Raw genomic sequence first — 22,313 nt, forward strand, 5'->3', positions numbered from 1 at the left:
AGTAGGAACATGCTCAAGAGAGGTGCTGTAATTCTTGGGACAGGACACTTTTGCAGAGGAGGAGGAGGAGAGATTGCAGGGTGGACGGGAGGGGGGGTCCTTTCACTATTGATGCTCTCTAGAGCTCAGCAGCTGGAGAGAAACATTGGCTAAGGATGGTCAAAGCTGGGAAGGAAAAAAAGCAAGGAGGGAAAAGGACAAAGTGAAAAGAGCTAGGAGCCACACTGGAGAGTATAAAAACATCCTGGTGACCTCTGATGCACAAGGTATGAAGAAAACAGACTGTCATTGACTATGTGGACAATCTGGGTGATAATCTTCTGGATTTCAACTGTCCCGGTAGGTGTTCAGAGCTATTTATTTGCATTTGCATGGAATCACATGTTGTATGAGTAATTGAACCTCTGTTCCATGAAGTTGTGATGTGTCTGTTTAAAAAGATCTGTGTAGAACCTGGGATTTTTAAAATTTTATTCTTATTTCTGCTGCTTCCTGCACTAACTGACAGTGCACAGATAACTAGGTGCTGGATGCCTCAGTTTTCCCCACCTGTATAAAGACAACAGTGTTACTAACCTGCTTTGGTAAACACAGCAGATTCTGTGAGGAAGGAAAAAAGATTTGACACCATTTAGGGAAACTTTACTGATTCACACCAGCAATCAAACCCCTAAGGGGCAATGCCCACCTCTAGCAGTGCCTTCCTGGACTCAGAATGGGGGAATGTTTAGCCCACAAAGTTTAGTTTCTTTCTTTTAGGTTTATGATTTGTGGTAGATTGTCACTGCTGATCTCTGGGCTCTCAGATCTGTCACGAAGGACAGCAGAACCTGGGCTGTGATTTCCAGGTGCTGCTCAGCTCATTCAGATTTTGAAGGCATATAAAACAAAGGGTGAAATATGTCCAGCTTGGATGTGACAAGTTAGGGAAGGATCAAATCACTGTTTCATTGCAACTAATGGAAAGATCAATTTATTTGTCCCAGCAGGGGATTTGGTTCCAACTCTGAGAAAACCTGAGCTCTGCCTAGATATTTTAATTGCAGAGTGAATGCAGTCTGCAAACTTTTTGCCTTTTCATCATCTTCTACAATAAAAATAGTGACTGTGATGGTTTTCTTGTAATTTGGGTTTCTTATTCTTAGTTCTACCTAAAGGACTCTGTAAATAGATGTCATTGCTCAGGGTGTCACCAAGAGCACCTCCTTCTGTTTGTTCTTTTTCTAGCTTTCAAAACACCTACTTTGATTCTGTCAGGCATCTTTTGTTCTTTAAATCCTCTCATTAAACAAAACCTACTTACTCTCAAATGAAATGGCTGTGAAATTTGTGGCTGCAAATATAAATAATAAGTAGTGTTTAGATCCATTCATTTCACAGTTTAAAACCTGTAGTTGGCTGTTGCTATCAATATTACAAACTGCAGCTTTTTACCTGTTCTGTACATTGAGTTATCACAGCTATTTCTGTTTGGAATGGGTTTGGTACCTTCTCTTTAAACATAATATGAGGATGTCTTGTCCCCTGCCTTGCTGGGATAGAGTTAATTTAGTAGCTGGTAAAGTGTTAAGGACATCAGAACTGCTTCAGGGAACTGTTTAGGAAGAGACATAGAAACAGCATGTTTCCTCCTCGATTTCCAGCTGCGGGGGAGGCTTTTTGCTCCCACTTGTGAATAGTAAACACGAGTGAGACTGAGCACAGCTGGCAGCAGAGTGGGGTTTCACATCGCTCAGCAAACATCCGCACACTCGCACCCAGCCTGCCTGGTTGGATGCCAGTGTTGGCAAAGACTGGCTGAGGGACAATGTTTGTGGAAAGCAAGGGTTTTAAAACAGCACCTAAAGGCTTCTCTGCTTTCCCAGGGCTTAAAATCCTGTTACCTGCACATCTATTGCCAGGCAGTGGTATCTAGCTGATCAGAAGGACAGGGTGGATACCACTTTGTGGGGTAAAACAGTAATTGTAAGGCATTAACTACGCCATATTCCTGCTTGAACAACACATTTTATGTGAGAAAGTAATGCTGTATCAGATCATTGGGGTGGTCTTCATAGCTGAGTGTGCTAAAAGCGTGTGGCCTCATTCTAGCCATGAAGAAATAACACAGACTTTAAATCTTTCTGGAACAAAAGCTTTCTTAGGACCTACATTTCTTAAAAGAAAACAGTGCCCACACAATGTAGAAGCTTATTTAAGATGAAGTGTTCTCCTGTTTCTGAGATCGTTAACATGACTCCAAGCATTTATTTTTACATATGTTCAGTATCATCTTAACAAACCAGATGCAACCCAGACAAATTGTGTTGGCCACTTCAAATGCTCAGCACTAATATTGTTTTTTAACATATTTTCAAGGCAGCTTTGGGCAGTAGAGTATGTTATAGGACTTAGCTGTCATACTTGTACTTGTGAAGTCTGAAAATGTACTAAACTGCTTTACTACTGGGAAGAAAATAAATAAAAATAGAGGGTGATAAATAATGCACATTTAAAAAAAAGATCTGTCAATATTTAGAAATTATCAAATTCAACCTTCAGCTAACAAATGGAAGTATTAAATGCAAATACATTTCTTTAGACATATTAGTCCAGTCAGACATTTCAAAGATTAGGTGGATTTTAAAATTTATTTTTTTCCAAAGATTACATGGATTAAAAAGGCATCTAAATCCTGGCATCAGAGGATAATTTATTTCATCTGAATTCTTTGTATGTGTGATTCCAGAAAATTCATTACATTGTGCAAAACCAAGTGGTTTCTAGTTTATTTATTTCATGACACACAAAGACAAGGGAGAGGGATGCTGAATTTGAACACACCAGACCAATTAGATGAGGTATGATACATTGCTGAAAAGATCAAACTTTATTCAAAAATACAATATCCAGAAAAATTCTAGCCAAAATAATGAGAATATGGTCTCTGATGTTTGTTAGGCTAAAATTTAATTGTAGAAAAGTAATAGTTCTCATTACAAGGTTTTCAGGGATCGTTCTCTATCCCAAATCTAATCTGAAAGTGATCAGCAATGCTACAAGATTGATTAGGTTAATCAGGAATATGATGCTGCCAGGTTAACTTTTCCTAAAAAAAGGACATAAAAAAGATCTATCTGATACTTTTCAGCTAATAGATCCTGATAACTGGCTTTTAATCTTTTCAATATGTGTACATATAGGTATGCATATATATAGATATGTACATAAAAGGTCCATAGTGGGAATTGATAAAGATTTTTGGGTTTATTCATGAGGGAGGAATTATCTAATTTGTTATAATGAAAATCCACTTATATTCTGTGTTTTTGTTGTCAAAAAGAATAGAAATTGGTAAAATAATAGAAATGGTAAAAGTACTTTTTTTCTGCATGATACTGGGACCTTGTCCTGCAAATAATTTTGCAATGATTTTCAATATATATAATTTTAATGATCTGTAGTTGTTTGATATTCACTTATTTTGGTCCAGCTACATGAAACATAAACACACATTTAATTGTTACATAAGGATTGAGTGAACACTAACATTATTTTATGAGAAAGAAGGATGGGAAGGTGAGAAAATGACCTCAGGACAAATTACCATCTAAGTTCTCATGAAAATCTGGGTGAGATTCTGCTTTCCGATGGGTTTCTGCAACTGGTCAGTAGCAGTAAAACAGGCTCGGGTGGTCTGCAACAAGTGGGCATATTTGACTCACTTGTGCCCAGGAAAATAACCTGTCAGATCTATGGTTTGCATTGCCAGAGGTGAGTAATTAATTCTCTGTTACTCTAAGAGACTCCAGCAGTGTCCTGGATGTTCCTGCAGACTTTGGGAAGAGCATCCTGCTCATGTACTTAGTTTAACAGAATAACACATTTTTCTAAATATCAGTAATGTCATGAAAAGAGAGAAGACATAAACTCAGTTTGTGCTTGCCTGCTGCTACTATAAAAATGCAGACTGAATTATGAAAATTGACTGTATTTCAAGGAAATTGTCTCTATTTCAAGGAAATCTTGCCCTCAATCAGTTGATAAATTTGCATGGGGAATGTGAGCATAAAACAGGAAAGTTCTATTGAGATTATAGAAGTTGTAAGAGGAAAAGTGATTACACTGCTTTTAAAATTTGTAGATCAAAGCTGTTCCACCTGTCTGTGACCTCCTGAGCGTCCTGAAAAGGGAGGAAGAAAAGTGTGCTGAGACTCTCTCCCTGGAGGCACAGAACAGAACGACTGAAAATGATCTGCTCCTGAGCTCAGGTAAAGGCTGAACGAATGCTCTCAGATGAGCTGGGTGGCCTCAAACTCAGATACCTTCACATCCCTCCCCACAGGAGGCATGCACTTTGTGTGCATCTCTCATTTAGGAGCAGAAAAACATGTAAGATCTGTTATAAGCCTTTGAGAGTGGGATTTTGACTCCTTACTGTGACAGCAAGAGTTGTAGGAACCTTCTAATCCAGTTGCTCAACTGTAGTCTTCACAACTAGGGAACACACCAGCAACCAGGTCTTGCAAATTGCAATCATCACATCTTGGACAAGGATAATTTACAAAGTCGCCCCAGTAAGCACAAATTTACTTAACTGTATTTGCCTTAAAAATCAATGAAGAACAGCAGCCAGCATTTAAATCACATGTCCTGAAGGTCCTCATTGTTTCCTCCTTACTCTAACTTACTGCCACATAACAGAGTTCTTGCACTTCAGTGAGGATTTATCATCATATAAAGGAGTATTTTGGCCTGGGAAGGTTTTGTGGTACTGAGTCCTCATCATGTAGACAGCCTTCCTTTCACAGCTGAGCAAGTGTGTTCATGTGCAAGGGGTCTCAGAGAAATAACTGCAAGCGATTATTAAAGCTTGCCTATGAACTGAGTGTTAGTTGCCCCAGGCAGCAGCTGGGTCAGCATCTCACAGGGTACATTGTATGTATTTTTTGTACATTACCAGCCATCAGCACTGAGGATGGGGTTGTGTCATTCGCAGCATCTCACAAACTGAACTACTTCAGTGGACTTCTGCAGACCATAACACGGCAAGGTCCTCACCAGAGTGAAAAGTGAAGGAGCTCCCATGAGGTGTGTTGTGTGCAGGGTGAACTGGCCAGAGATAAGCTAGAGTTGAGGTTTTTTCTTAGTTTCAAAGCCTTCCTCTCTAGGAGAGAGTGTTGGAGACATAGAACCGTTTCACTGTGACCAGGCCCAAAGGCAGGACTCAGAGGGAAGATGTATCACCTGGTTTCTCAGGATGCTTAGCATTTTTCTCTGATCTTGTTTTGTCCCTGTGAGCCTTGTAGACTGATGAGTGTGAGCACAGCTTCAGGGCATTGCGCCCCTGTAGCAGTGAAAGGGTACCCTATGGCAGATACTCCACAAGACAGATTTGTCTCATTGCCTGTAAGAAGTTTGAGGATATGAATAAATCAGTATTATTTGTTTCCTTCAGCAAAGAGGAGGGTGGTTTGTCAACCTATCTATTCCTCTGCTTTGGTCCTCTGACATGGCTCCACTGTTTCCTTTGCACCAGAGCTCCATAGATGCAGACAAGTTAAACTTCACAGGACTGTGCAGGTATGGACCAGCACTAGCATTAGGAGGCAGTCCCATTTTACAGATGGTCTTATTTTATCTCGGTCAAATACTATCCCCCCAGCAGAGACTTAATCCAGTTTTAAGTTGGATCCACATCTTAAAATTTCCCTGAGGCCTCTCATTACTAGAAATTTTTTAACAGGATACTTCTACCTAAAATTCTACTGAACCCTAAGACGGGTTTTTTACTTGGATAAATTAGGGAGTAATACTTTTATTCTGTGTAATAACACATCTGAAAATACCTCCAGGCTTTAATTATCTGCATGTCTGAAGTCCATGTGCAGAAAATCCCACACAGGGACTTCAGTTTGAAGAAGAGAGAAACAAAACTCAGATTCAGTGCACGCCCTTGGTGGGTCATGGAGGGAGGGAGAAAGGTGGTTTTGCAGGGTGTGGGTCACCTTCCATACCCCATCTTCCTGTGCCTGCCCCAGAATCTTTGAGTGGTGCAAGCAGGGGACAAGTTCCCACCATGCTCCCACCCACATCTCTGCTGCAGTGCTCACATCCCTGTGAAGATGGCACAAACACACAGGGGTCATTGCTGGTGAATCAGGCACAAAGTACCTGAGCATTGAGTGTTTCTTATCCTGCTGCAGTATAAGGGAAAAGGGACTCTGCCCTTGTGATACCATTAGCCTGGTAAAGGGCGTAGTGTAACATTAAAGTAACCCAAGTCACAATTATGCTCTTTTTTGTGCATGAGTGAAGACAGGATAATTCTCTTGGGAGCACGGTAGGGAAGCTACTGGAGATCCAGGACCTCTGATCATGGTGACACCATGTATTGCTGCTCAGGGAATGCTCTGTTTGGTACTTTAGGTAGATCCCAAAGAGCACAGGGATATCAGGGAGGTGTTGCTGTGCTTTGCCTCCACCCCAAGGCTCTTTAGCTAGGTAGGGATGGGTCCACGAGGAATGGCAAGAAGCCCACCACAGGAGGAATGGCTCCTTCGAGGTTTGTTTTCTCCTCCTGGATGGAAACCACCCCAACATTGTAGTTTTGCCAGGTTTTCCTGTGCACTGAGTCTGATTTGGGGGCTTTATGCCAGTGGCATTGGCAAAGGTTTGATAACCCAAACAATGCACCATGTCAAGGCATAAATATCACCCAAGGTGATGTTTTGTTTGCCATTAAACTGTTGCTTTGAAGTAAATGGTTACCAAGTCCTACAAACATTGGCACAGGGAGGACACTAGAGCTGAAACAACTCTGTGTTTTCAGGCACTGTCCTGCTGGAGGAAATCAATGCATTTCTAGAAATGTAAATATTTTTGTCAGGCTAATGGGAGGCTGGGCTTATAAAACATGAAGTGTTTGAGGAGGTGCTTGGTCAGCACTTCCTCCCCTCAGCTTTCAGGGGACGTGCAGGGCAGACAGCACATGTCTGGGTACACCAGGAATACGGTGGTGCTGGCGTGCTCCAGCGGCCTTTTTCTTCCCCTATCTTCTTACAAAACCCACAATGAAAGCTGTGCTAAAACCAAGGATGGAGAGTCGAGGCAAAAGGGAATGAACCTGAATGATTTCAGTCTATATCTGGAAAAGAGCAAAATAACAAATGGCAGGATTGCAGTTTCTCTGTAGTACAAAGAGCATGAAGTGTAGGTCTTCTCTACTAACACTCTGCACTGCAGGCCAAAATTCATCCATGCCAGACGCCAGCACCTAAGCAAGATGTTCAAGTAGAGATCCCCATCATGCTGTGCTCCACTGACCATTGGATCAGCTCCCTGGTGCATCTCTACCAGCCCTGCCAGAAGGCAACACAGCCAGGCCAAGGGTGCAACTGGAAAATTCTCCTTCTCATCCTGACTGTGGGAGTGGACCATGACAAACTCATCCTTAAAATAAGCAGCCCTTGCACATAACTGGGGAAAACAGGGTGAATCTAGGCAGCCAAGCCCAGCAAGTGGTCTGTTGGCATTATTCACATCATCACAGCATAAATGAAAGAGAGGAGTATTTATGGTGATAAAAGAATGACATTGATGTTGTTCCTCACTTTCCTTTCCCCAGTATAATTCTGAAGTTGTTTAAACTCCTAGTCACAGAATCACAGAGTGAGTATGGATGGAAGTGACCACAGTGGGTCATCTGGTTCAACCTCCCTGCTCAAGCAGGGTCATCAAGTTGTATTCTTTCCTGTTTACAAAAGTATTATGTAAGGAAGCCATTAGGGTGACTCAAAGTGGAAGCTTTAGAAAGACTGAAAGCAAGCTAAAAAATTCACATGTGGTTTCCTTCATCTTCCCAGGGCCACTCAATAGTTTCCAGAAAAGAGATGGGTAGTCAAGGGCCTGATGTGAAGTTCATAATGACTCAAGTTGCTCTTTGTGTGTCTAGGAAAGACCAGTGGAGTCAAGGACCAGAAAGGGACAGGTCTGAAGGTTGCTGGGGCTGGTTTGAAGCAAGCAGGACCTATTCTGTCCTATCCAGGTCTCAACAGGTCTCAGCAGGACTTGCTCTGTCTCACCCAGCTTGCTTTTCAGAGTACTGAGCACCTTTGTTCCTGTAGCTGCCTTGGTTGTGGGGAGATGTTGCATGGTGTTGCATTGCTTGGAGATGTTTCACAGTGTTTTGTTGTTGGAAGGAGTTTCACGGTGTCACATCACTGGGAGATGCTGATGGTACTTCACTGTTGCCCCCCCAGGCAGGTGTGCTGGAATGTGGGATAACATGAGTTGCTGGCCTTCATCCACTGTGGGACAGACTGTCAATGCTCACTGCCCTGAATTCTTCCAGATGCTGACTGGGAAAAAAGGTAACACTAAAATTATGTTTTTCCTGCCCAGGTGTTTTTTATTAAACTGTTATTTATGAAACACTTTATTTTTTATTTATTTACAAAGATGCCACTGTCTCGTCTGAACTTGAAGTGAAATTTTGTCCCTGCTTCTTTCAAAGAACAATGGCCAGTTAGCAGCTCAGTTTCCAACACTAAGTTAAATATGGAAAAGCCTGGAATTATAGTAGCAAGATGTTTTAAGTGTTTATTTTTCTTTGCCAGGTGGAAAAAAGTACAGGAAGTAAATGCTATCCTGAAAGGCAGGCTTTTTTAGCATGGTTTCTCAAGGGAAAGGGTTTTCTCCACTTAGATTCTGTGTTTATTTCTGCTTTCCCTTTTTAATAACTCTTGGAGCCAGTGGATGATCTCAGCTGAGCTTGGTGGGGACAAAACTTCACACAGCATTAAGTTCACACAAGTTTTGGCAAAACATCCAGCCAAATAGGCAGAAAAGATCTCTTTTTTGCCCTCATCAAGAGGAAATCTGCACTGGGAGTTTATCCTTTGGCTCTGACAGGCTCCACACAAGTGGCACAAACTCATGGAAACTCAGGTTTCATGGCTCACCAAAACACTCAAGTCAAACTGAGATGAGCTCAAGCAATGCTTGTCCTTTTCCTGGGACTTAAGCTAGAAATGAAATGAAATTTATTCCCTGTAGGCTACAGTAATAATGAGCTATTAAGTAAGCCTGCTTTCTGTTCATTTCTAGTTTTCAAGTAATGCCTAAGAAATGTGCTTACCTTTCTCTTTAGCGAGTTAATGATTCCAATCAGAAGAGAGTTTTGCATTCTTCAGTTATAGGGCATGGATTAGTGAGGTCCAGTACTTACAGAAAAGCAGACAAATTCATTTTATGAAGGGAGGAACAGGAGACAAAGTATTAGATTGTCTAATAAAGATTAGATGATTCAGAAGAGAAGCACTTAGTGCTCTTTAAATAAAATCAGACGTGAGCCACTCAGATTAAAATAAATACCGTGCTACTTTCTGTACACACGAACAGTATCTGCCCATTGAGCCCTATAATTTGGTTTAAAGACAAAGAATAAACTACACAAAGGCACAGATCGCTGAAGAAATCATCCATCTGACATTCGCTCACAAATCTTTAGTGTAGGGATACCGGCCTTTAAACGAAATCCCTGCTGGTACGGCCACTAGAGGGAACTGCTCCCTGCTTCTGGCCTTCCTACCAGGGAGGAAAGCAGGAGTTTGTACATCCAAAGGTCATAATTACATCTCAAATGTTCACTGCGTTATCTTGGAGATAGTCTAACACCTTACACTTTAGTTGCCCTCCTTAACGAGAAGCTGAGAGCTGAACCACTTCTGATAAACAACAAAGTGACAGTGTTCAAAATAGAACCCCAAGATGTGGTCCATTGGCATTTGCATCTTATTTCTGGCTCTGCATCTGGAATTTTGGGTCAAAATCAGCAATAATTTATCCTCGTTCTTATGGCCACATTCTTCATTGACTTTATACCGTGGTTCGCTTGCGAGTCCTGCGTTTAATTACTGCTACAGTCATTGCTCTGTTTGAAGCAATTTTGAAAAAGAATCTGCTTGCTTCAAAAGAAAAGCAAAAGTTTTCTCTCCTGACCACTTACAAAGCACATGGGCAGCCACAAATGCCAAAAGCCCATAGGTTAAGCCATGTAGATGGCTCTGAGCTCTGCCCAAACCCTGCTCTCTGTGCTGTTGAGTTTTGTTCTGACATCTAAACTTGCATTTGCAGCTTAAACTGTCTGGTCCCTTCCCACCTAATAGACCAAAGAAACAAAATTATCTGGAACCGATTAACACAACTGAAGTTCACATCCAGACCTGCACATTGTGTCTCAGGCAAGAAAGGAAGGAAGGTGTGACAATCGTGAGGATTCAGAGGCAGAGAAAGCCAAATGTGATAGCCCTGGTTCCTCAGCCATCTCTTTAGCCAGAGTTCCCCTTTGCCTAGGCATCTTCAAAAGCCTCACATGGTACCAGTAAACACCAAGCACTGATCCTTAAACAGCCTGCAGACCCCAACCCTGCTCTGAGTGGGGCACGCTGCAGTTTCCCCAGTGTGTGTGTCACCCATAAACAAGGAGCACTGCTGAAATTTTGCTCATGTCCACCCCTATAACATGCCTGGCATCATCTCCTGTGCTTTGCATATAATGAAATAGAACATCAACACAAAACTTCACACCTTCTTGTCTGATCTGCTTGGACAGCCTCAGGCAAAAATCAGTTACAGGTGTGTTTGCAAGCACAATGCTCTGCTCGGGTTAAGTATGCTGTGTCTTAGTAGTTGATGCTGAAGTGGAGAATCTGTCACCACATCACTCCCTTGTTGAGTGCCAAGGCAGGCTGGGGAGGACTGTTTGGGAGAGCTGTTTCTTTCCTGTTATTGTTGCATTGCAGCAGGCATAGAAAACCTGCCTTATAAAGCAAACCTGGCCCTTTCAAAGATGCTAAGCTGGAACAAGATGTTCAAAACAGCATCAGAACAATAGTCTGATACAGACACACCCAGAGCTCTTCCCACTCAGAGTTCTCAGCATGTTTGCTGTGCCCTACAGGTTTACAGAGGTGAGTTCAAATCAAGTGCAGAGATGCTGTAAGGTCACCAGCATTAGCCTAGGGGTGGCAGGAGCCCTCACTCTGTCCTGACAATCTCAGCAGGGCTCCAAAGAGCATAAACCATTGCCAAACACTGCTGCATATACATCTCCCTCCGCTCCCTCAACACTGTAGGGATGTTTTGCAAGAGCTAGATGCCCTGGAGTCCTCATGGCTAAATGTGTGGGCAAAACCCAAACTTTTATTGTGCCTTCTGGCAAGGCTTGTACTAAAGAAGGGCTGCTGATTTCATGTCCCTTCTCAGACCCTGCTAGCATTGCAATCACTGTAAAAAAGCCAGGATTTCATTCCAGGCTTCTTAACAATGGCTCTTACCTGACAGATAGATGTGATTAGGGCAGTGGGCAGTGGTTTCACTTCTCTGGAATAGTTTCTCTTCTCCTCAGCACATAACCTTCATGCCTGCTAGGGTAATTTTCTTCCAATGAGATCATCAGGTGTGTAGGGCAGGACTTCCCACTTCCACTTTAGCGCCAAATATTCACATGGATGAGTTTGAAGCTATCCTATTCAATCATATTCAACTCGCTGGGGATCCATCTCACTCTGCTTTAGGAAACTAAAAGTCAGCAGAAGTGGGTCAGACAAACTGCCCTCTGCAAATATCTGTCCGAAAAATGAGTTTGGATTCTCCAAATGCCAATTTTTTTCCAAAGACAGACATGAGGAACACAGGTGGACTCAAGCATTCAGCTTTAAGAAGTTGAACTTAAATGAGGGTAACCTCATCCTAACCTTTAATTTCCAAGTAAACAAGGAAATCAACAGTCTAAAAAAATATCCAGTATGGGCTATGTGGAAAAGCCTTTTAGTTTTCATTTAAATCTCACCAAAAATCTGTGACCATCTACAGTTACTTTGTCCCTTTGGAGCATGACAAACCACAGTAAGGAGGTGGGACCATTCAGCAAAATATCAGGTTTACATGGAGTATGAATCTGTGAACAAGTCATGTGTTTGCTGATCTTGGAATAGTGGCCAAGAAACACTAGATGAACTGAGCAGTATTATTTATGTTGCAATTAATAAAAACACATCCATCACAGTCATCCCTGAGTGGGCAAACAATATTATGACCAACACAAGTACACTGGGCAAGTATCAACATAATTAGCTCAGCTGCATTTCACCTCCAGCTATGCAGGGTGCACTGCCTGGGGGCACGTATTCTCCTGGCTCCTGAAGAAACCCTACATTGTGGTGACTGACCCCTGAGGAGAACAATGATACAACTGGAAATGGTCATACCTTCTTCTGTCTTTTTTTTTAATTGTTACCACACAGGTTTTGTCTACAGAAATTGTACAAGTGAGGGCTGGTCAGACCCATATCCGAGACCTGATATTGCTTGCGGCTACAATGTCAATGACACGACCAACGAAGCAAGAGTGAGTCTGGGTGCCCATGACCACAGATCTGCTGCTTTCGGGCCCTGGGGGAGGAACATGTTAAGGAGAGACTGAATGATGTTGTGATCTAACTCAGGTGGGGTTATTGTTATTGGTAGTTTTCAGCATGAATGCTTCCTGCAAATGATCAGAATAGGTTGCTTAGGGTAAAATTTCAGTAGCTGATTTTACAAGAAAATTTAGTCATTAAATAGGAGGACACACCTTTCTCTTGGCATGGGTTCATCTCTACCCCACAGACAAAGGTAAACATGTGATTATGTGTTTCCCTGCAGCGTTCCTATTTCATGACCTTGAAGATCATGTACACCGTCGGCTACTGCACCTCCCTCGTGACGCTAATGATAGCCTTAGCGGTCCTGGCCTCTTTCAGGTGAGGAGAAACATCTCTGGTTTGTGTTTGGCCAGGACTTCTGGTCATCTCAGCTGACACAAATCCTTCAATTGACTTTCAGGGCAAGTTAAAAACTGAAGTATTCCTGAAAACCTTCACAGAAATCAGTGACAAAATTTATTTCTGAGTTTTGACTCCCCAAAAATGTCAGATCTGCTCATTATATTGTGCTCTCCAGTTCTTTGAAAATGTAGCTGGATGAATGTTCCAGATGGCATTTGCACCAGCTCCCTGCTGAGGTCTTCCCACGATTTCAGCATCCCTTGGGCAGAGCATCTTTCCCCCTGCTGCTCTTTTCTCCACTTCAGACTGTGGCTAAAACTTTGCTCTAAGTGTCACTGCATTGACTTCTGGCAAGGTGTTTCAGGTTTCTATCAGCAATCTGACAGTCAGCTTATCTTCACGCACCCCTGTAACCTGGAATTTGTACTGTGCTGCTTATTCAGTGAAATTAATTTCCCTTACAGTAAATGTCAGGGCAGCATGTCTGGGTAGAAGGAAACCCAAATACTTTGAAAATTTATACTCAGGCTGCATGGACTCCAGACACAGATTATGTGGTGATTTAGTACAGAAAACATTGCAGGCACAAGTGAACTGTGCTGGCAGAATAAATAAATTCACCCACGTATGAATAAACACCTTGGGTTTGTATTGCTCCAGAAAGAGGGAGGGAGGCTAGAACAAGCATATTGGCATGAAATCACAATTTTTCTGGCAAGGTACAGCTTGTTTTAGTACCTGAGTGGAGCAGATGTGACTGCAGCTTTTTAAGGTCTTCTCTAGGATATTCCTCTTGGGAGATGTATTAGCCTTTCTTTCTTTCTTTCACAGACAGAACAACATTGTTCTTCATTTGTCAGTTTAGCAGTACTAAGGATTGAAACCTGCTGTTTACTGTCACAGGCTCCCCACACTGGCAAGGAATGTCACTTCACAGGATCTCTCTCTTTTTTTCACAGAAGACTTCGCTGCACAAGGAACTACATCCACATGCATCTCTTCACATCGTTCATTTTGCGAGCCTCATCCAACTTCATCAAGGATGCCGTTTTATTTTCCTCCGAAGACATAAATTACTGTGGGGCACAAACGGTAACCCTCTGCCTTCCAGCTTGCTCCACCCCTCAGTCTCCCAGTAGGATCCTAGCAGGATCTAGTGAACAGGGAAGGAAATCTCCATCCCAGCTTTACATTCATCATGAGGGGTTATGGGAGAAGAGAGGTATGCTCTGCCCCTTGTCCGAGAACACATTAAACCCCTATTGGGTCTCACACTTACACTTCAGTGTGAGACCTGATAGGGGTTTGCACTCAGAGAGTCTGGGAAAGGAACCTTCCAAATTTTGAAATGCTTTTGCCTTTTTCTTTTTACTGGCTGCAAAATATTTTGAAAATTTGGGCGTGCAGAGGGGTGAGCAACGCTGGAGATGATGGTCAATGCTTTAAACTAAAAGACAAGAATTAGGGAGAGAAACAGATGTAAGCTTGTTTTGTTTTAACCCACCAGTTTTGCTGGATTTTTGTTGCTGAAAAAGAACATTTTGAGCACATTTTAATTTGTCTTTAGCAACTGTTTTTCTTGGGGAAAAAAAGATTGATAGATACATTTACATGCTTCTCTAAGGTGATATTAATGTTATGGATACTAAGAAGGCAGTAATAGTGAAACTCCTCTGAAACAGTAATCTGAATCCATGTGCCCATGACACATTCAGTTCTTCTAGTGAGGCAGTTGATTAATGCACTTAGCAGTTCCAGCCCTGCTTTCTTGTCATGTGAATGCTTGTCATGGGTGTCACAGGACACCCATTGTCACACCCTTGTCACACCCATTGTCACACCCTTGTCACAGGACACCCATTTAGTTCCCTAATTGCTATAAAATCTCTATTTGCCAAGATTAATTTACAGCTCGCTCTCTCTGTTAGAAGGTAGATACAAACCCAGGCAAAAGCTAATTATCATCTCTTTCCTCAGGCTGGCTGCAAGCTCACCATGGTCTTCTTTCAGTATTGCATCATGTCTAACTACAGCTGGCTCCTCGTGGAGGGACTGTACCTCCACACTCTCCTGGTTATTTCTTTCTTCTCGGAAAGGAAGTTCCTCTGGTGGTTCATTGTCCTCGGATGGGGTACTGGTTCTCCCTTCAGTGAGAATAACTGGGTTTGTTTTGCCTTTGGGATGGGCTCCTGAAGCAGTAACTAGCTTTTCCCACTGCAGGTGCCCCAACTGTGTTCGTAGCTGCATGGGCGACTGCCAGGCAGTTCCATGAAAATATTGGGTAAGTTGTATGGACGGGAGGAAGTTGGCAAGCCAGGGAGAGCATGCAGCCTCTGTGCAGGCTGTTCCATGGGATCCTGCTCATTTCTAACTGCTGACAGCCAAGTAAATCAACCAGCATCCCGCTCTGATGGAAGCCTGGATCCTAGTGTGGGTGGGAGTAGCTGAGCAACCTGAGGAAATACATCAAATTCCATTTCAGCATTTTTCAAGGGTAGAAGGTAGCTTTCAAGTATGAATTCAGCTCATGATGTTTTCAGTATCTGTATTTGACTTTCTGAATGGTGAAACTTGGTTCCTTTCTCTTTCCTCCTTCCAAAATTTTGAACAGTGTTTGTACTTTATGAGAAGGTCAAACTGCTGTCCAGTGCAGGTGGACAGTTTTCTGTAAGATATGTTGTACCCCTAAGTGAGAACGGGAAATTAATTTTGTAGAGAAGGGAATAGGGGCCTATCTGAGGTGCAAAACAGACTAAACCTCTTTGAAAAGACACCAGTGTTTTGATAACTGACTGCACCTTCTCTTCTATTTTTACAGGTGTTGGGACATTAACACTAATGCCAATACTTGGTGGATCATTAGAGGCCCCATAGTTTTGTCTATTTTTGTAAGTCTTTTCTGGGACAAGCAGACTCGAACTGTATTTTCAAATACTGTAAAGTCAGACATCATCTACTTGACATGCTTTAGAAGTGTGTTAATGAACCGATCTTAGACATGTGTCTGAACTGGTGTGACACATAAATTACTGCTTAAGCAGCTTCTGCTCAGCAGGACTTAGTCACTAATGCCCCAAAGCTAAGTTCACAAGGAAAGCTAGAGTGTCCTCCCAAGAAGCAAGAGCCTGAAGAAGATCAGGTTTCCACATCCTGTTGATTGCATATGAACTTGGCTGGCTTGTGGAAGCTTGTTTTGGACTATTTCAAGGAAGGCTCCAGAGGAGGAATGAGGCTGTACATTTCCGTACAAGTGCCTTTATGTGTCCCGGTCAATGTCCCTCTCAGCAAAAACAAAACCAACTTGCCTTACATGACCACTGTCTTTTGTTTTAAGCAATGAACACAACTCACAGACTGCACACTCCACATATCAGTGGACAGCAATTATACTATAATGGCATTGCTCAGTGAATTAAGGCACAGGCATTGAAACTCAGTGTAAACCTGCCCAGTAGTGATGGCAGTAGTGATGGCAAGACCAGTTTGGTACACATAATACTCAGCGGCTGTGGTTGAATATTTGCTGGTGCTCACCTTCAGAAACTTAGGTACTAAGGGGCTGGAGCTGCTGTTCTGCCCAATGGAGATGCTCTGGGTCAGACCATGCTGCAATGACCTGTCTGAAGTCCTAGTCCAGAAACATGTGAACTGTTGGTTGCTCTTAAGTAACCTGCTGACAGTCTGAGCGAGAACCCAAGAGCAGGTTGAGGTTTTTGCATTGCCAGTAAGAACCATTATGTTTGCAAAACACAAACTGAAACACCTGTACACCCTCAGAAACCCAGGTAGTAGAGATGGTGGGTTAAAGTTCTGCTCTGGTTTACCAGTGAGAAATCCTGCAACTCCACAAGACCGCACAAGTGATATGGGATCAACTTAAGGAGGTCACGGCATTTATTTTTCTTAATGAAACAACCCTCACCCTAGGAGCCACTTTAAATGTCAACAAGACCCAGGCATTCTGCAAGACAAAAAGCACAATCTTAGTTTATCTTTTGGCGGCCACCACCTGCTATTGCCTTCTCCCTTCCCTCAGAATGCTGATCATGTCTAGTGTAGCCACAGAAGACAGGAGCCGCCTACATGACTGCCTCTTTACCCAAAAAGAGGCTTTACTCAAGCCCATAACCAAACAAACAGCCAGTTCTTAAGAACACAGATCTAATCTCTGTATTCCTCACAGCCTTCAGCAGTTCAAAGGGCAGAAAAACAGCACCAATAAACACCTTTGTGCTCTCAGGCTCATGCTCATTCCTGTGCTGCCCGCGGGCAATTCCTCCCAGCAGGAATCCCTCGCTCTCCCTTCCCCTGTGGTTTTCATATACGAAAAGTCTTGCTCAGCCTACACGGCCTGTGCCTGGTCTAATGGGTTAAAAACCCCAGAATTCCCAGACCTAAACCTCCTTTTCCTCCCCAAACCCCTGAAACACTTCGGTCTTTCCTTCATGCTCCCAACCCCTACCTCCTCCCAGCTCTACTGCTTTCCTCATCCTTTCCCAGCTTCCCCAAACTTCCAGCCTTCTCTAGACACCCATGTAGCCACACTTGCTCTCTTTCCATCCAATAATTTTAGGGAACCCAGGGACTTTCTGGGTCTGTCCCATCTCCAATGGACCTGCTTCTTTTAGGGAAACCCGATAGCCCAGAGCCCTGCTCCCATGTCCACAGAGGAATGCACTTCTGGGATGGTGTTTCCAGGCACAGGGAAGGGTTAAGGGCCTGACGTGGTGCAGGGTGTTGCAAAAGGGGTGCAGGTCTGGGGCTGTGCAAGATCAACCCCAGGCTGTGCCTTCCCTGCAACTCCCACTCTTTGCCTGAAGGTCAAACGAGCAGAAACAGCTATTGCCTCATCTTCACCCAAACTGAGCAGCAGAGCAGCATTTCCCATTGGTGATTTGCCTGGATAATAAGACCTGATCATGCCCAGAACTAAAGCTACAGCAAACAGGCAGTGAAAGCAGCTAGCACCGAAGCCCAGGGTGCTAGGCGGGCTGGAGAGGCAGGGACAGAGACAAGGATGTGGACATGGACACTATTTCTGCCTGCTTTGCCCAAACACCCCAAACTGGCTCTGCTGATAGCTGGCAGTTACATAAGTGGATACTGCTTGTGTTGTGTTTGTTTTTGCATTCTTACCTTTTTTATTTTCTTTTCAGATTAATTTCATTCTCTTTGTCAACATTTTAAGAATCTTGATGAGGAAGCTCAGCTCACCTGAAAGACGGAGCAGTGATTTCAACCAATACAAGTATGTCCCCTACATGCCATGTAAGTCCACCTGAGCTCTTCTTGCTCCTTCTACACCAGCTTTCCCTCTGTTTTCATTCTCAGGAGACTTGCAAAGTCAACGCTCCTCCTCATCCCTCTCTTTGGGGTCCACTACATCATCTTTGCTTTTTTCCCCGAAGATGCAAGCAGCGGCACAATGGAAATTCAGTTGTTTTTTGAATTGGCTCTTGGATCATTCCAGGTAATATCTGACAAGCTATTATTTCTTTAAAGTAAGAGGCAGAACATCTAACTCCGCAACAGAGCAGAGTTCCAGTGGCAAAGCCAAGCTGTCTGATTTCCCTTGAGATGCCTCATCCCCATTCAAAAGCTGGAACTGCAGTTCTGTGACCACTTCTTTTTTATCTTTTAGGGCTTTGTTGTGGCTGTACTTTATTGTTTTCTTAACGGTGAGGTGAGTTTAGTGTGTATAACATTCCTTTTTATTGCTGAAGCATGCCTCATTAATCAGTGGGATACATTCCCCAAAGAATGACATGTTTTATCTGAGGGTTTTCTTCCCAGCTACCTAACATCACTCATGAAATACCTCCTGGGCCTGGCAAGCCTAAGTAATTGTATGCCAGATGCGAACTTCATCTCTCAACTATTGCAACCCTTTCATGAATCAGATAGCATTTTTACTGTCTGGGAATGGAGGGTGGGAGCACCATCCTGCACACAGTCACACTGACAACCAGCTGTTTCTGATGTATGGTGCTATTACTTGTCATCCCATGGCTGTTTTCTTTGCTTGATCCTTGGGAGGGAATTTATCAAGAGCTATATCCAGTCCAAATTTATCAGTATTCTCATAAGCTAAAGCTTTTGGTAGAGGGACCATTTCCTTTGTAGTTTCAGGATAACTCCCAGGCTTCTTGCACTCTGAAATGCTAAACCATTGCCTAAGAAGAAAAAGTCACTTTGAAATGAAGGAGGGGTTTGAAATTCTCTGACCAATCCTTTAACAGGGTTCAGAAAAAGTTGTTTTGAAAATAAAATCTGCCCTTTTTTTTATTATTATTTTACCTCAGAGTGCCAAAATGTCCTGTTTTTATAAGTTAAAATAAAATTCTGAAAAAATCTAAACCAAACACTTACTAAGGCCAGCTAGGTTCTGTGGACTGTTTCACCCGCACTTAAATAGAAAACTGTGTGGCTGCAGCAACAGTATCACTGGAAGCATCAAGAAACAGGTCCTAGCCTAACCCCTTAAACTGAGGGTCAAATAAATAAACTTAAGCCTTGGCACAGGTAGCTCGCTCTCCTTTTCCTGTTACACTGCTCTCCACAGTGCAGGCCTCCAAGATAAACCAGCTGAACTAAGTATTTTGTGACCTTTCTACCTAGGTTCAGCTGGAAGTTCAGAGAAAATGGAGGCAGTGGCATTTAAACAAACACTTGCGTCAGCATCTCAGCACCTCAGCGAGTAACGGAGGAAGCGGCTTGACTCAAGAGATGCACATGGTGAGGTCGAGCCCACCAGAGCACAGGAGAGAAACCCTCCAAAGATCAAGCGTGCTTTAACACTGTATGCCTGGAGGATACCTCCATGCTCAGACACACATGGCTAAGTCCCAGGGGCTGAGCTGGGAGTCTTGTGTACGTATCCAAAAGCAGGACTTGGCTGTAGGTCAACAGTTCTTGAAGCACATCTGTTCATGTATATCCTGTGTAGCACCACAGTTATTTTGCAAAGCAAAATGGGCCAAAACTCTTCCTTGAGCTTCCGGCCACAGTAATTTGTGTTTCTTTCCACATCGGTATTTTTCAGCTGCTATTTCCACCTTAAATGTGACCTTTCATTTTCCATGTGGCTCTCCAACAGCTTCCAGGCTAATCCAGGCTGGTGAATTTTAGTTGTTCTCCATTTCTTCTGCTGTGGAAGCTGGGAGGACATTCAATTTTAAATGACAAAGGTTACACGTCATCCTTAAACACAGCCTGTGGGTTTGAAATGCAAAATTAACACATACCTAAAATTTATCAAGGTTCAAAGCTTTCTTCCTTTGCCTCTTTTAACAGTAGAGACCTTGGAAACAACAGTGGTTCGATTTGGATATTTGTATCATTCTGAAATGGTAAAAAAGCTGTTATTGCATATTCCAAGAGTGGCCAAAAAAACTTCAGAAGGATAGCTCATTCCTATTGTGTTTGTACCTCTGAGACTGGTCCATTTTGTCTTGGAAGGGAAGAAATGAAAGTACTTGAGATGTTTAAAACTCAATTGAAATGGACAGTAGAAGCTGTCTGGTGAAAAAAAATACCATATTGGCTACCAAAAATCTCTTTAGAGTCTACAATCACCCAGTGTGCTGAAATCTGCAAGACTGTGCACTGTAATATGCTGTCACAAGGTATTGGAGCTATTACAGCTTTATGTTCTAAAGGACATAAACAAGAAATTTCCTGGTTTAAATAGGAAAAGGATAAAATAGTTGTCCAAGAAATGCAACCAAGTCTCCTACTTGATTTTGTATCTGCAGTTTCTTAGTTGGGGCGATTCTTGGCTGGGTTTCTTCAAGGGCAAAGATGACTGAATGGAAAGCAAAGGTGTTTATCACTTCTCCCTCCTCCGGATCACCTAAAGACATTGACAAAACATTCATGGTATGTCCAATGCTGCCTGAGCGGCATTTCCCAACCCCCTCCGCCAAAACTGCCCTAACGAGCTTTTAATCACACCAAATGCCTACACAGTAGGCTTCTGCCATTTTATCAGAAGGCAAACAAGCAGAGAAGTTCAAAGGATGCATTCAAGGTTAAATAACCTGTATACAAGCAGGTTTTTGAGTGCTATTAGCACTGTTTGAAACTGACATTATTCAGGAAATTTTTTTTCTAAGTAGCAAGCTTTCAAGTTGACTTTGTCCTTTAAAATTCAGCCAAAACAAGTGGAAGGAAGAGCAGAAGCAGGATCAGTCCTGTGACCAAGGGAGAAGTAAAAGCCCCTCCATGAACATTTAAGTAAAAGATCTCATTTTTGCTGACTCACCAAGCCAAGCAGAGCCTCCAACCTCCTCGGGGGTTCGCTCTGTCCCAGCGCATTTAGCAAGTCAGACACTTCTGAAAACATATAACCTTAATTTTCTCTCTGGCCTACGAATGCGACCAAGAAGAATGAGACAACTTGTATGTTCCCTGTCTGAGAATTAAACATTCATCAATCAAGCCAAAGCAGCTGTTTGTTTTAAATGCAAGTGCCTCCTTCCGGCATAAATGAAGAAATATAGATTCAGAGATTCAATAACATGTAATTAATTAGATCTGATGCAATTATTGGCCCTCCCACAAGCCAGTGTAAGAGCTCAGCCCTGCAGTATGTAGTTAGGACCAGCACAAGTTTGGGGGGAGCCCAGGCTGAGCTTGATACATATTTGTACAGGACCCTGGTGAAACAGGAACAAACCACATGTCCCAGAATAAAATGCTGGTCTTTTGCATTTAAGAAAAAAAGTTCTAGCATAAGCTATTGTTTTACATGGCCATTTTGGTTTTTATTTGTCTTGCCTGAAATAACAAAAAAAAGAGGAATTATTCCCAGATTCTGTATTACACGTTTGCTTCAGGCATTGAGCACAGGCCTGGTTTGTGTGAAGAGCTGAGCTTCCACAAGAACTCTCGATGTCAGCTGGCACTCAGAGTCCTCAGCTCTTTGGGAAGAGCATGTCCACTCGGGAAGGAGCCAGAAGCAGACAGCATTAGGAGTTATGATGCTGTGACCTAGGACGTTGGAACGTCCTAGGCGTTGGAAGCTGCTGCCAAATACCACCACAGCGGACTGGGTTCTCACCTCCCCCATCTCCTGCAGGCAGTGCAAAAGCTCCCTGCCCTGCTGAGGATCTTGCTTATTTAACTATGCTGAAGGATACCAGATTAAAGAGCTACGTAGCTCATGGAACACTGACATGTTTATAAGCAGATGAAAAGGAACAGGAAAATAAATCTCAGCAAGCAGTGCAAAAAGCAGGAGGTAAAGGCACACAGGCTGAACACAACATATTCAGAGTTCACCAGCTTCCCTTTCATTCATTACACTTGCTTTTGAGTATTCAATGTAAAGCAGGTGGGTTTTAGCAGTAAATAGGGCCTGAGTACCACCTTTCACTCAAGTCGTTGTCATTGTTCAGGGACAGCAGTGACAGCCTCTGGCTATCTAATCCAGGTCCCCTGAGGAGCCAGTTGTCCCTCTGCAAGCCAGCAGGGCAGGCAGCAACTCCAGCAGTCTGAGCATCA

General features: G+C 43.0%; 1 protein-coding gene across 1 annotated transcript; it reads left to right on the forward strand.

Moving 5' to 3' along the window:
• Positions 1-266: 266 nt before the first annotated feature.
• SCTR (secretin receptor) lies at positions 267-20,481 on the forward strand. Its single transcript, XM_017820941.1, has 13 exons — positions 267-339; positions 4,124-4,250; positions 8,241-8,351; positions 12,288-12,391; positions 12,688-12,785; positions 13,769-13,901; positions 14,787-14,940; positions 15,030-15,090; positions 15,628-15,697; positions 17,966-18,057; positions 18,141-18,279; positions 18,451-18,492; positions 19,428-20,481. Exons 1-13 carry the CDS (start codon positions 295-297, stop codon positions 19,602-19,604), a joined length of 1,353 nt encoding a protein of 450 aa, XP_017676430.1. The 5' UTR covers positions 267-294; the 3' UTR covers positions 19,605-20,481.
• The last annotated feature ends 1,832 nt before the right edge of the window (positions 20,482-22,313 follow it).

The sequence above is a fragment of the Lepidothrix coronata genome, unplaced genomic scaffold, assembly GCF_001604755.1.
Source record: "Lepidothrix coronata isolate B3197 unplaced genomic scaffold, Lepidothrix_coronata-1.0 Scaffold86, whole genome shotgun sequence".
In the NCBI taxonomy this organism is placed as follows: domain Eukaryota; kingdom Metazoa; phylum Chordata; class Aves; order Passeriformes; family Pipridae; genus Lepidothrix; species Lepidothrix coronata.